Source organism: Lygodium microphyllum, chromosome 8, assembly GCF_053477565.2.
Source record: "Lygodium microphyllum isolate KBCC chromosome 8, Lygodium_microphyllum_v1.1.10, whole genome shotgun sequence".
Taxonomy (NCBI): domain Eukaryota; kingdom Viridiplantae; phylum Streptophyta; class Polypodiopsida; order Schizaeales; family Lygodiaceae; genus Lygodium; species Lygodium microphyllum.
In genome coordinates this window covers 15,206,507-15,220,344 of record NC_141142.1, presented here as the reverse complement: position 1 = coordinate 15,220,344, position 13,838 = coordinate 15,206,507, and the positions used below count along the sequence as shown (strand labels likewise).

Below are 13,838 nucleotides of genomic sequence, written 5' to 3'. Positions count from 1 at the left end.
CATGTTTACCATGCGGTAAGGTAACCAAGTCCCACATATGATTCTCCTACAACTAATCAAACTCAAACTACATGGCCCTCTCCCAAGGGTAACTATCATCTATATGCATAGCCTCCTCATAAGTAAGGGGCTCATCAAAATCTGTCGCCAAGACATAATGCATACATAGTTTAAAATGATCAAGAGGATGTGAGGCTCTAGTAGAGCATCTCAAAATTTGTTGTGGGGCCTATATTGCATGTCTTCTCTGTCCAATGCCATGATTTTGCACAACAAATAGATCATGGGCTACTACATCATCAACAATTATAGGTTGTCTAATTGGGGATGGCTCTATCATAACAAGAGACTCCTCTTGAAAGATCACCCTGCATACCTCAACCACTTGCTTTAGTCTCATATGCATCTTATTCTCATTGTTGGGAAGTTAAAGGTCACATGTGCTTAACTGCCTATATTTATTGTATAAAGACCTGCACACTTGTATACTATAAGTGATAGGCGCTCATGACTGCCACTTTATTATTTATTATTTTAGTGACAAATATAATAAGGGTATAATAAGGGAAGGTAGGTCACACATTGTGATTATTGGAGTTCCCACATATGGTCCCTCTCTCTCTCTCTCTCTCTCTCTCTCTCTCTCTCTCTCCATCCGTCATAGCTTTTGCTTTGCTCTTGCTTCCATTTGTGTGCTTCCATTCAGGCTCTGCCTTTTCACTAGTATCAAAGCTTGGACTCGAGAAGTTTCTTCTTCATTTGCTTTAGCTCAAATTCAAAGCTTCAACTCAAGGTCTCATTGCAACCATGGCTTCTTCACCGTGAGGTATAGATTGATCATTTCTCTTCTTCTAACTTGCTCTCGCTTGTCAAGGATTGTTCCAGAGGTTCAACGGACTTCATTGAGTAGTGCTTGAGGCTTGCAATAAGCATGAAGACCACCAAAGTGATCAACGTATGCAACATGAATTGTACCTAATTTTTAGGCATGTTTCTTTGATCAACATCACACTTCAATCACTCACTGCTCCTCTCCAGCACTTGACAAATACTTTGCTTCCTCCTTGGCATGGGTACTTGCCCTTGGGCATCATTTGACAACTCTTCAATCTCTATTATTGCTATTATATATAGCAGATTTCCTATATAGAAGTTTGGGATTGTTTCTCTTCAGTGTTTGGAGCTCATTCATGCTTCTATTGATGCCTATTTGGTACTTGCATCATTGATGAATGTTATGAGGATGTATTGAAGTGTTTATTGGCTTCATTTGAGTTTGAATAGCTCAATATTTGCAAGGTTTTACTATTGTATGGTAGTTGGGTAGCAAATAGTTAATTGGGAAAGCTCTATGTATTGAAGCTTACATGCTTCTTGAGTATGTCATATGCTTATGTGGATGCTTGCCAACTAATATATGTGCTCAAACATGTCTATGGTGACATTTGAGGCTTAGCTTTGAGCTACATTGAATGTATTTCCACTTGCTTTTGTGCTTATTCACTTACATGTATTAAAGCTTTATTGGACACTTATGCTCCTGGATGTATTTGTGATGCACTTAGGCTTCTCGAATGATTTGATATATATGTATTTAGCTTTCTTTGATCACTTTGCATTCTAGTTTCACTTTTAGTGGGAGACGCTTGTATTTACTTGGTAGAGCTTAGTTTTTTGAGACAATGTAACTCTTAGTTCATTTATATGCTCTCTTGTATGGTCTTGGATGTAGTTACCTTTACTTCTGGTTGATTTGATTTTTTATGCTTTGGACATCGACACTTATCTCTATTGGCAATTTATCAGTGATGTATACATGCATATTGGTTATGTACTAAGCATCATTGCTCTTTGCTCAATTAGTTTTGCATTTAGCCAATCTCTATGGTTGGTCTCAAGATCTTCTACGTGCATGATGTATATGATTATGGGATGTATGGTTTATTGACACTTTGAGTTTGTGACAATCTTTGGTACAAGTGGTCTATGCTCAGTCATTGCTAGTTGCATTCTTTGTATCCTAGTTGTTGCTGCCCAAATATCCCTAGCAGTGGGGGCTTGCTTTCTTAGTTATTTCCCCACATTTGGATCGACATCTTCTGTTGTCATTATTTTAGAATTGTTGTAATTACAGTTTTCAACATTCATTTGGAGAGTAGATAGTTTGTTTTGCACACTTTTGATTTAGTTTGAGGACAACTATGCCCTCATTTGTTTCCACCCTTTTGTCCGTTCTTTTGGATTAGCTTTTGGGGTATTTTATTGAATTTACGGTAGCACATACCCTTGTCATTGTAGACATTTGTAGTCATTATGGCAAGTTCATCAATCAATAGTGCTATATTGAAAAGCTTGATAGCAATAACTTCCAATACTAGAAGATACAAATATGGCAAGTCTTGGTGTAGAAGAGCCAAGTTAAACCATAGAAGTTAGAGAGCATAAAGCTTGAGCTTTATGTCACATAGGATTGGATAGAACTTGATGAGATATGCAAGTCCACTATCATTTCGTCATTATCAAAGCAAGTGTTTTATAATATAGAGGACCTTTGCATGAAGGACGGTACGACTATGTCTACTCATTTGAACGAGTTTCATTCCATTTTCAAGCAACTTGTCTTGTAGGGCATTCAATTTGAAGATAATATAGTCTCTATTCTTACTTTTTATAATGCTAGAGTCATGGGATAGATTTTGCATTGCTATGAATACTCATCCCCTTGGTGGTTTTAAATGTAATGATGTAGAGAGTGCTCTACTAATAGAAGAGGTAAATTGGAAGAACGTTGATGTAGCATGCACTTCTCGTGCATTGATTGTTAGAAGCAAAAATGGTGGTAATGGCAATAATAATCGTGGTGGAGACTCACTGCCCAATAGGGGACAAGTCTCAGTCTCGTGGGCAATCTCATAGTAAGTCTCATAAACGTAAGTCGTATTTGACATGTCATTATTGTGGGCAGTAGGGTAATAATTGACCACATTGCCATAAAATGTGCAATGACATGCGCAATGAGAAAGGCAAGGGAAAAGCACAAGATAATACAACGTCTTATGATCATAGCAAGAAGTTCATTTGTAAGAGTGCTATTAATGATACTACTTATTTTATTTATAGGAGATGTGATGATGGTAAAAGTGTGAACATTAGGGGCTGTATCATTGATAATTGTTACATTGTGCCTTACAATCTATACCTTTCCAAGAAATGCAATGCACATCTTAATATTGAGATATGTTCCATTGTTGTGAGTGTGAAGTATCTTTATAGATACATTTACAAAGGACATGACAAAGCTATAGTCAACATGCTTGCATTTCTGAGAGCAAAATGTGACAATACAAATGTTGCAATACCTTGATCCTCATTATGTTTTTACCTTCGAGGCATGTTAGTGTATTTTGGATTTCCACATGCACAATGAGAACCCTAATGTTTAGATGTTGTGGGTCCATTTGCCTGGAGATAACACAATGGTGCTTGAAGATGGTGATGATATGCGAGATGTGATTGCAAATCATAATGCTAGGACGACCACTCTTACATATTGGTATTGTTGTAATCAATAGTATCCAAAAGCAAGGACATTGTTGTACCAAGATCTCCCTACTCAACGGGTTTGGAATGCAAGCAAAAGGGTTCGAACAAAAAGGAAAAAATGAAATATCATTGGTCATATGTTCTTTGTTTCTCCCACATACAATGAATGGTACTATTTGCAAATACTCTTAGTAGTTTGTAGGGGGGAGGACATCGTTTGAGGACTTGAGAACTATTCGCTATGTGCTATATTCCACATTTAAGTAGGCTTGCACAACAATGGCTATCTTAAAGAGCGATGATGAATGGTTTCGATGTTTATAAGAGGCTTCACACATGCAGCTCAATGTGCAATTAATAAACTCATTTGTGGCAATATCGGTGTTTTGCAAACCAGACTCTCTAGGATAGTTATGGGAGAGATTCAAAGTTTTGCTTACAAAGAACATCACCTAGAGATTTAGAATGGTTGGTATGTAGGGTGATCAATTGTAGACAAATGCAAGAAATGAAGCCTCAAAACACTTGCAATTGCTATTGAGATAGTATGGCCGAACTTCGTTTGATTTTCTTGAGATGCTAAAAATTTCAGTTGCAAAGTAGAGCATTGCAAGAAAATCCTCTTATTCTTGAGGATTTTGAATATAACTGATGCAAGGAGGCACAATCTACTAAATTGAAAAAATCACAACTTAATGCATGCCAAATTGTTGTATTTCATACTATTCTTAGTGCCTTACATGATGGTAAGGGACACCTCTTCTTTTTGGTTTGTCTTATGGGTCAGGAAAGACATTTGTTACAAATATACTCTAGCAACATTGCATGCATGACTTTAGTGATTGCATCATCAAGGATTATTGCATTCCTATATCTAGTAGAAGTATTAAGAGATATCTACCTCATTTTATGGAATGAAGCTTTGATGATGCACCATTATGTGTTTGAAGCCTTGGATGAGAGTTTACAAGATATCATGTCCTGCAATCAATCTTTTTGGTGGAAAAATCATGTTTGTTTAGAGATGATTTTAGACAAATCTTGCTTGTTGTGATCAAGGGAGGTCACAAGGACATTGTGAGTGTATCCCTTTGTTGCTCAACTTTGTGGCACATGCAAATATTTTAAAGTTGATGCAAAACATGTGAGTATGTCCTAATTCTTGCTTTATGGATACAATGTTCATTAGGTTGCTTCAAGGTATTGGAGATAATATTGCCTTGACAGATGCTACTAATAGAGTCAATAGCCTACAAGCATGGTGATACGAGGAAGATTAGTTGAAAATCTCATTGCATATGCATATAATGATATTTCCAATGTGCATGATCTAGGAGGGTGATTCTTGCTCCAAGGAATGTAGAGGTATAGCCGAAATTTCATAGTGTTGATAGTATAGTTAATACAAATGATAATATGCTTCTTCACTCTAAAGAATATTTGAATTATCTTGATCTTGGAGGTGGATGTCCCTTGGATTTATTGCTCTTGAAAGTCAATGCACCTATTATTTTGCTTTGAAACTTGAATCTTGCGAGAGGAATATGTAATGGAATGAGGTTGATATGCAAGGATTTTAGTAGCAAGCTTTGGAAGTTAAGATAATTATAGGGGCATACATCAATGCAAGAGTATTCATTCCAAGAATCACATTCGTTCCCACAATCTTGCATTTTCCCTTCTCTATGAGGTGGCAATAGTTTCTTATATGACTAGCATTTGTGCAGTTAACAAGGCTTAAGGAGATACTTTGACTTCAATAGGGCTCTATCTTAAAAGCACAATCTTCATGCATGGGCAGCTAGCTGTACATAGCATTTTTTTGAGTCACATCCTCAGTTGGGCTAAAAATCTTATTGCATGACATCAATCGTTATGTGGGTCCCATTATTAAAATTGCGTATAAAAAAGTTTCGCAAAGAGTGTAATCACATATTGCTTCTTGCAATGTGTGTCACGCTTGATTGTTTCCTTCATTATTAATCATTCTAGACTCATTTTATATTTGTTTCTTTGACTTTTTCGCTTTTGTTTTGTAGGAGGATGAAGACCTTGGTGTTTGGTTGCTACCGTGCATCTCAAGCTCATACGACATTCCAAGAGAAATTATTGCCTTTGGCATAAGAACCAAAAATATGTAGATCTCTTTATGTATGTGATTGAGCACCTTGAGAGTCCTCCATTTGTTTAGAGGTTTGAAGTCCTATTTATTGAGACTATTTACGAGGGATATGTGTAGTGTTATTATGTGACACTCCTTATCTACAGGCACATTGTGTCTCGATCATGCTCAAGGAGGATTCCTCCTCAGTGGGGCAACAACGGGAGTGTCATGACTTGTGTTGCTTAGTTATGACTTGTGTTATTATGTGACACTCCCTATCTACAGCCACATTGTGTCTTGATCACACTCGAGGAGGATTCCTCCTCAGTGGCAACAATGGAAGTGTCATGACTTATGTTGCTTAGTTATGTAGCATCAACTAATTATAGATATCAAACAACCAAGGTATTTCTTTGCCTTCATTGTAATTGGTTTTGTTGTTTGGTGTGTTCATAAATTGCTCTCTTGCTAATTGTTGTGTTGCATTGTTGTAGCACATGTAACATGTTTTGTAACAAAGTCAAGTCCACATGTGATGCTTCAGCTAAAATTTCGTTGCCCATTCCTACGGAAATGAGGACACTTGCTATCATTTGATAGCAATGATTGGACAATAAAACTATTTGGAGACTAAGTAATAATTTGGATGCTTATTTTATGTTGCTTTTGTGTACATGCAATCTACATTGAGATTCACTTGTTTTTTCCCCTCTCGCAAACATGCAATATTTGCATTATTACATTGTCACAAAAAAATAATATGTGAGAATGAGGTGTTACTTTTGCTCTTGGGCAAACATTAGAGATAGTATAGATAGTAAAAGAAGTAAGTTTAGCGTTTGGGGTATAGCTAATGGGAATGATAGAGAGAGAGAGAGAGAGAGAGAGAGAGAGAGAGAGAGAGAGGTGCTTTAAATACCATAACCTTAGACGTGCCCTACTAACTTGTGCTTGCATTGCTCCTAATGGAAAGCGCTGATTAGGACACTAAGTAAAGAAACATATATGTGAATTGCAATGGCTTTGAACTTGTCCCATGTAGAAGTAACTTAGGTTGCCTTACCGACTGGTCGACAACAGTTTTTCACACCCGTAAAGACAATGCTTATCTTTATTCGGCTATTTGTGAGAGGAATCCAACATGGATCATTCACGGTCCGTCGGCCCGCTCTACTGTGAACCCGCCCTTAGACTCCCTATAGGCCACATGTATCTCCTTGATCTTGTGCAGGTCTCCGAAGTTTATCCACCGAGCCCATACAGGAGACCATGGCAACAGCTTTACCCGTTTGTTCCACCACCACCACCACCACCACAGCGGCAGCAGCTTCATCGCCATCACCATCGCCACCCCTTCCTCGTAAGCATCTTCTATCGATTGATAGTCTCGTGCCCCAGAATGGCCCGCCCTTGCTCATCGATTTACCCGATTGCTTAGTGCAGCAAAGGATGTCGTACGCGAGGTTCAAAAAGACATCCAAAACCTGCACTCTGAGGTTAGGCTCACCTCCTCTCTGTGACAAATGTTAAGCTGGAAATCTGCATATGCCCCTAATCCGCGTGTGGCGCATATGATCGGTCTTGACAAGCCAAGTTTAAGAGGGGTCTGGATTAGGCATGTAAGGACTTCAAATTTGTTCCTTTGCTTGTGGATGCACTGAGCGCAGGACACCCTTGGCATACACCAGACTTTGTTCTTGGTCAGCCAAGCTGCACATGAAGAGCAAATGGACAGTGCCCTGCTGATAGCACGGGGCACCTTGGCATACAACGGACTTTGGCCTTGGCTAGCCAGTACTTTCATTGGCTGCACATGAAGATCAAATAGGCTGTGTGTTGTGGCTTTACAGTCTGAAATGGCTAAAACTTCCAACATGTATGTAATCCTGCCTGGTATTAATTGATGTACAACTTGTGGGGCTCATGTATGATACTGTTTGATATCCTCCTGCTTTAGTTATCACATAGGCATTTCACTGATACATAGCTGGCTACAAGATGGCCATAGTTGTATTATTTCATGGTTGCATCGAGGAGTGACATTCTTAATGATCCATCTCTCTCTAGGATGAAGACACTGTAATGAAGGCAGCAGCATCTCTTGTCATGCTATCAACATTGCCCGAAGCTGAGCCTCATCTTGTTCACTCTGTAAGTATACAACTTGCTTTTCTTTTAACGCTTAAAGCCTTTCTTATTTTTACATTTTGCTGTCTCCAAAATTCACTTTAGGCCGCAATTCTGTCGATTTTTCGATTTTAACAATTTGGTTAAAAGTAGTAGGTGGAAGAGTAGGGATGATTCATACACAACAATGGTGTAGCCAATCTGAGAGATGCACAATCTTTCTGAATCAACCAACATCTTTGTTCCATAATAGTGGTGGCTCTAACATTTCTGAAAGTGCTGGTTCCAATCAGCACCAGATCAATTGTCAGGTCTGGGAAAGAGATTTATTTGGCGATCAATAAGAGCATTGGTTTTATGCAGCAGATGGCCTAGTTAGCCAGTTTATGGACACATTAAAGGATGAACAACATGGCCAAGTACTCGTGTGTAGGTCTGGTGGCTAGCAGGCAGCATTTGTTTCATGGAGTGTATGGCTCAGGTAACCAGTTTGTGGACACAGAAACAATGTGAGCAAAGACTAGTGCAGTTGGCTAACTGGTGCGTATGGCCAAGCTCAATCCATCAGGCTGTCCTACTTCACCAGCATGTAAATCAACAATGAGGATAAACCATCTTCACTGTTCAAACCAAGAATTCCAAGATGCGGTATGGGATGATGTTTAAACGGCATCCTTGATCCCTATTATTGCAAAGTACGTGCAATGATGTGAGGGCTGAGTAGAATCACAGAGATGTGGGGGTACAAAAGCCTGCATGTAAATTTGTCCTACACGTGCTTGAATTTCTGTTTTGTAGGCAGGTTTGCACAGGCCAACCTTCTGTCTCAGATCTGAACTGCACCTGCTGTTTCAGGTCTGAACTGCAGTGTGACCTGCCACTTTGGCAGAGTCCTAATTAACTGCCACATCATCATCCCACGTTGTCTCATCTGTCGACATGTTTGCATGTTAGTCCTGCCTGCCTGCTTGGCATCAGGCTGGAAATCTGGCTGTATGCTGGTTAGTGCCAAGTGGTCGCAGTCTCTTCCATTAAGCCTCACAGCTGCATTGCAGCAGAAAAACAGATTCACTTTATCAAGTGCTACATCCGCTCTGCCGGTCTTGAAGAGTCTAGCTGACAGGGTATCTTTTGTATGTGGTAAGGTATATTTGTCACCAACAAGTGGGAGTGTTAGTGGGCTGCTTGTGAACAATCTTGATAGGGCACTGCTTTGTGGTCTTAGATAGTGGTGAGTTGTTGGCATACTCCACTAGCAGCAGGGGTGACCTATTGACCAGCTGCTCCTTGCAAGAAGCATGGTTCCTTTTTCTTAGGAAAGGACATTGTGGCTTTGTGCCCCAGCTATATAAATGAAGCCTCTTAAAAAGGCTCAGTATACTTAGCATCTGGAGTAGATGCAATGCGGTGGAGATGGCTATCCTTTTTTAAACAGATTCCTTGTGAAAGCCCAGCAATGTTTGTAGAATTGTGATTCATACTACATGGGATGAGTGATGCAATTTGGTAGGGATGGCTATGCTTTGCTAAACACATTGTGCTAGCAAATTTTGTAGCATTGTAATTCATACTATATGGGGCGAGTGCACATTATTAAGCTATTTAAAATTATGCCATAAATTATTTACATTTATAGTGGCTAAATTATTCACTCTTGTACTTTTGTGCAATTTTTGGGATGGCTACCTTGGCATCTTATTTCATCTTATTTGCAACATCCAATTTTAAACGATTATATGGGACAATTGGTTGTTAGATTTTTACTTGATTTTCCCTCTAGGAATAGTGACTCTTTTGAGCAACTGATCCATAATGTGTAGAGGGTTGTCCAGCATAATGGCATTTATCATGTCTCTCTTTGTAGGTAGCATTGGTAGGTTGTTGAAGAAATCTTGGTTTTGGTTTGCTTCTTACTGCTTGATTCATTGGATGATCTATTTTTGCTTCCATTGGTTACAAGGCTGGTGAATCTCATTCAACATTTCCATTTGAGATTGTATTAGCAAGCCAAATTGAAAACTTTGACCAAGAACTTGCAGGATGCTTCATGCGAGTCTCATAAATTCTTTCGAGGATTGCACGTCTCTCTTGTCCAAGAGAATATTGTTAGACTTCAACATGCAAATGGTCACATGGTTATGGTGTTAAAATATTGAGAATGCATGCTAAGGAGGATTAATCATAATGAGGCATAAGTAATGACAAAGAAGAACAACTGATATTATCCAAGCACAATGTAAGTACAACTAAATGATAATGATAGATGAAATGAGTGTGGGGATGAGTGTCTCTCATAGGCTTACAGTAGGTGGTATTGGTAGGTGGAAAGTGACCATGGTATTCACCAATTGCGGTTTCTTTGCCTTGTTGTTCCTTACAAAGAGGCTATAGTGAATGTGATTGCACATTTCTCAACAACCCTCCTCAATCACAACCAAGAAAGGCACAGAGTATATAGAGCCTGTCGTGAGTAGAACCTTGCTAAATGTAGACATGAAAGAACCAACCATACAAAGCCAGAGGCTGTCACAAGGCCTCACTAAGTGTGTAGAGGCTGTAGTGTGGAAAGGTTGTATGAGGAGTATAGGAGCTTATGGTAAGAACATTAGGCAAGTCCATATTTAAAAACTTTTAAAAGTCTATCCGAAAATGAGCTACAAAAGAGGGACTGGTGAGTCCTATCCTTTGTTTTTGGGTGTCTTCTTCTTCTTCTTCTTCTTCTCCATGGTTGTCTTCGTCTTCTTTGATTGTTGCAAGATATGCTCTTTGAGATCTTTTCTTAGCATGACAAAACTTCTCAATATGCCCAGTTTTCTTACAAAAATCACAGACTATGCTCTTCTTTCCTTTCACATAGAGGAGTTGTTGGTCTCCTCTTGGGATGCTTGTTTCTTCCTTGCTCTTGATCTTCTTTTCTTCTTCCAGGAGAGCTGCTTTGATATCCACAAGCTTCAGCTTTGGCATGTTAATTAATGTGGTGGACACGTTATTAAACTTAGGTGGAAGACTCTTGAGAAACACTCCAATGCAAATGTCTTCATTCATTTTCAAGTTGATTCTTGTAAGTTGTGTCAACAAACTTTCCATATAATTCAAATGAGTTGCAACTAAGGTGTTACTTTTCATGTCAAGCCTAAAAAATTCAATTAGTAAGCCATATTTGGAGGTTTTTAAGTGAGCTTCAAACAGGGTTTCTAATCGATCCCATGTTGCTTGAGAGGTTTCATAATCATCAATATGATGAATGTAGTTGTCATCAAGTTCGAGCTTGATAATAGCTTGAGCCTCATCATCATTTTTATCCCATATGATTGAAAGTGCAGCTTCCCTTTGTTTCTTTTCTTGACCACTTGTGATTGACCACAAGCCTTTCTTCATTAGGATCAGTTTGATCCTAGTTTTTCATGTATGGAATCCGACACCGTTGAACCGCGAGCTATCAGTGAGTCCTTGCCCATGTTGAGGTTACAAGATCAGCAGCAAATCAGCTCCAAAAATTTCAGATTTCAACAGCAAGAGAGTTGAGCACAAGTGTTCCAAGAAGCACTAGGTGATTAGTATCAAGAGATACTAGGTGACTAGTATGCCCTTTGAACTTGAAATCTTCAAAGATATTTGAGGCCTTTAATATCTTGTAGGTCTAAATCTTCCCCTTCTTGATTTGATGCTGGAGTAGCACAAAAACTCAGATTTGATGAGAGGCAAAGCTGATTGTGTCAGATGACACAGTGACAAGAGTCACTAGATCAGTGTCAAGAGACACTATGCTTGACTATGCTTCAATCTTGCCAAAGAAGTTAGCAAGATCTCCCTTCCTCAATGATTTGTTATGAGAATGTATGCCAAATCCAATGATATTTGAGTGGTAACATTGTGGCTTGAGTGGCAGAAGAGAAAAATGGAGTGAAATAGAAGCTTGGAGTTGAAAGAGCTATGGCTTCTCTGTTAGGGTTACAATAGGCGACTGTGTTTTTAGTTCGTGCAGCACGTAGACTTGATCATTTCCCAAATTTTTTTCATGGATAGAAAGCCTATCTCATGGGCTTTCAAAGCCCCATTGTAGCTGTCAAGATCGTGGACTACAGGCGTGGCATCAACAGGTTGTAGGCGCATTCTGGGCAGCAGGCTGATACAGCCACAATGTTGGAGTAGAGAGGTGATAATGTCGGGCTTTGAGGTGATAGGGAGGAGCGTCTAGAGCAAAGGAAGAGTTTCCCCAAAGAAAGTACGAGTTGAAAGGGCATGGTTTGAGAGATTCAAGCCCTCCACTAGAGATGGGTGGCTATGGAGGTAGGTGAGAGATTCATGGGAAAGTGGAGGGAGCCAAAAATTCAAACTGGAATGACCCAATCAGTGGTCTAATGACTCATTAGCTTGAAACCAGCTCTGATACCATGTTAAAATATTGAGAATGCATGCTAAGGAGGATCACTGATGAGCAAATAAACAATCATAATGAGGCATAAGTAATGACAAAGAAGAACAATTGATATTATCCAAGCATAATGTAAGTACAATTGAATGATAATGATAGATGAAATGAGTGTGGAGATGAGTGCCTTTTATAGGCTTACAGTAGATGGTATTGGTAGGTGGAAAAAGATAGAAAGTGACCATGGTATTCACCAACTGTGGTTTTAATAAACCATGCATACATGACCTAGTCTAAGGCTTTATTTACAATGTGTTTCTTTGCCTTGTTGTTCCTTACAAAAAGGCTATAGTGGATGTGATTGCACATTTCTCAACATATAGATCGGCAGTCCATTGTGCATATGTGGAAAGACTATTTTCTAGACCATCTTAGCTCTTCATCTCCTTCTATTCAGCAGATCATCCATGCCCGAATGGCTTTCTTTGCCTTGTTCGGGGATCAGGTGTGGCTAGACATTCATGATACTTTGCATAGTGATTTTTGCAAGGAAGAGATTATGAATGTTTTGTTGCATTTGCCCAAGGACAAAAGTCCAAAATGGTATGGTTTGATCAATGAATTCTTTGAAGCTTATGCTACTAGTGTGGCAAAACTCTTGACAGCCATGTACCAATAGGTTTGGGAGATTGGGATCATGCCTGTATCATGGAAGGTAGGAGTTATCGAGCTGATTCTAAAAGTTCCCTCACCCTCAGTACGTATTTATCAAGGGCATGAATATATTGCATAATGTGTTGAATGTTCAGATGGTCATTGATTATGCTAAGCATCTAAGCAGGAGGTCATGCTGGTTCAGTTGGATCTTGAAAAGGCTTTTGATTACTTGGATTGGTCTTTGGTGGGAGATCTTGTACATGTTATGGGTTTTGGTCCATGCATGTCTATGTTTGATATTCATTGATAGTACATATGCCTCTTTGCGGGTCTTGTTGAATGATGGACTAAGCCATTTACTCGTGTGCTTAGTTAGACAGGGCTGCCCTTTGAGTCCCTTGTTCTTTGCCTTGGTGACCCATTTGATCCTCTCCATGTTATCTCATTTGGTGGACATGGGACAGCTGGTTGGTATTTCTTTTCTTTTTGGCCCAACATTTTGAGACGATACTATGATGAGAGGGGAACGGGCTCCTACCCCTTTATAGGATTTTATTGGAGCAAACCACGGGCACAAACTCAAAAGTGGAAAGGAGAGGCTACAAGTTACAAGTGTTTGCTGGAAATGACAAGTGTTGAGCAAAATGACGACTGTAGTGACACTCGTCTCTTTCACTACACCCTTGTGATGTTGCACATTTGAGGGTTCACTGCACTTTGCACACTTTGCATGAATATGTTGCTGAAGGAGGTATACATTTCGCATTTCTATAGACCTATCTGTTAAAGGAAATCTGTGTGTTTTTCATGGCAGGTGCGGCCATTGATTTCTCTTTTGAAAGGTGGCTACTCATTCCATGTTAAGGTTTGGGGAAGAAGTTTTCATAACTCTATTTGTAGTCACTTATGAAGCTCGCATGTAACCTGTGGAATTGGAATTTGGTGCAGAGAAATGCATGTGCAGCATTAACTGCTGTGATGAATACAAGTCCCATGCTGTACCTCTCAGTCTTAGAAGCACCTAATTTGGTATGT

General features: G+C 39.3%; 1 protein-coding gene across 10 annotated transcripts in view; it reads left to right on the top strand.

The window, feature by feature from the left end:
- The first annotated feature begins 6,740 nt into the window (after positions 1-6,740).
- Positions 6,741-13,838, top strand: part of LOC148032004 (uncharacterized) — a 35,497-nt gene continuing 28,399 nt past the window's right edge. For 4 of the 10 annotated variants that reach the window (XR_015691558.1, XR_015691557.1, XR_015691556.1 and 1 more), the window contains exons 1-5: positions 6,760-7,007; positions 7,091-7,143; positions 7,715-7,798; positions 13,618-13,668; positions 13,752-13,832. Coding sequence is in view for 2 of the 10 variants with exons in the window: in XM_087682613.1 (XP_087538739.1) it covers positions 6,917-7,007; positions 7,091-7,143; positions 7,715-7,798; positions 13,618-13,668; positions 13,752-13,832 (360 nt within the window). In the remaining 8 variants the exon portion in view is untranslated. Of the gene's footprint in view, positions 7,008-7,090; positions 7,144-7,314; positions 7,524-7,714; positions 7,799-13,617; positions 13,669-13,751; positions 13,833-13,838 lie in introns of those variants that run through there. The other 6 variants (XR_015691560.1, XR_015691559.1, XM_087682614.1 and 3 more) reach the window with 3 other exon arrangements.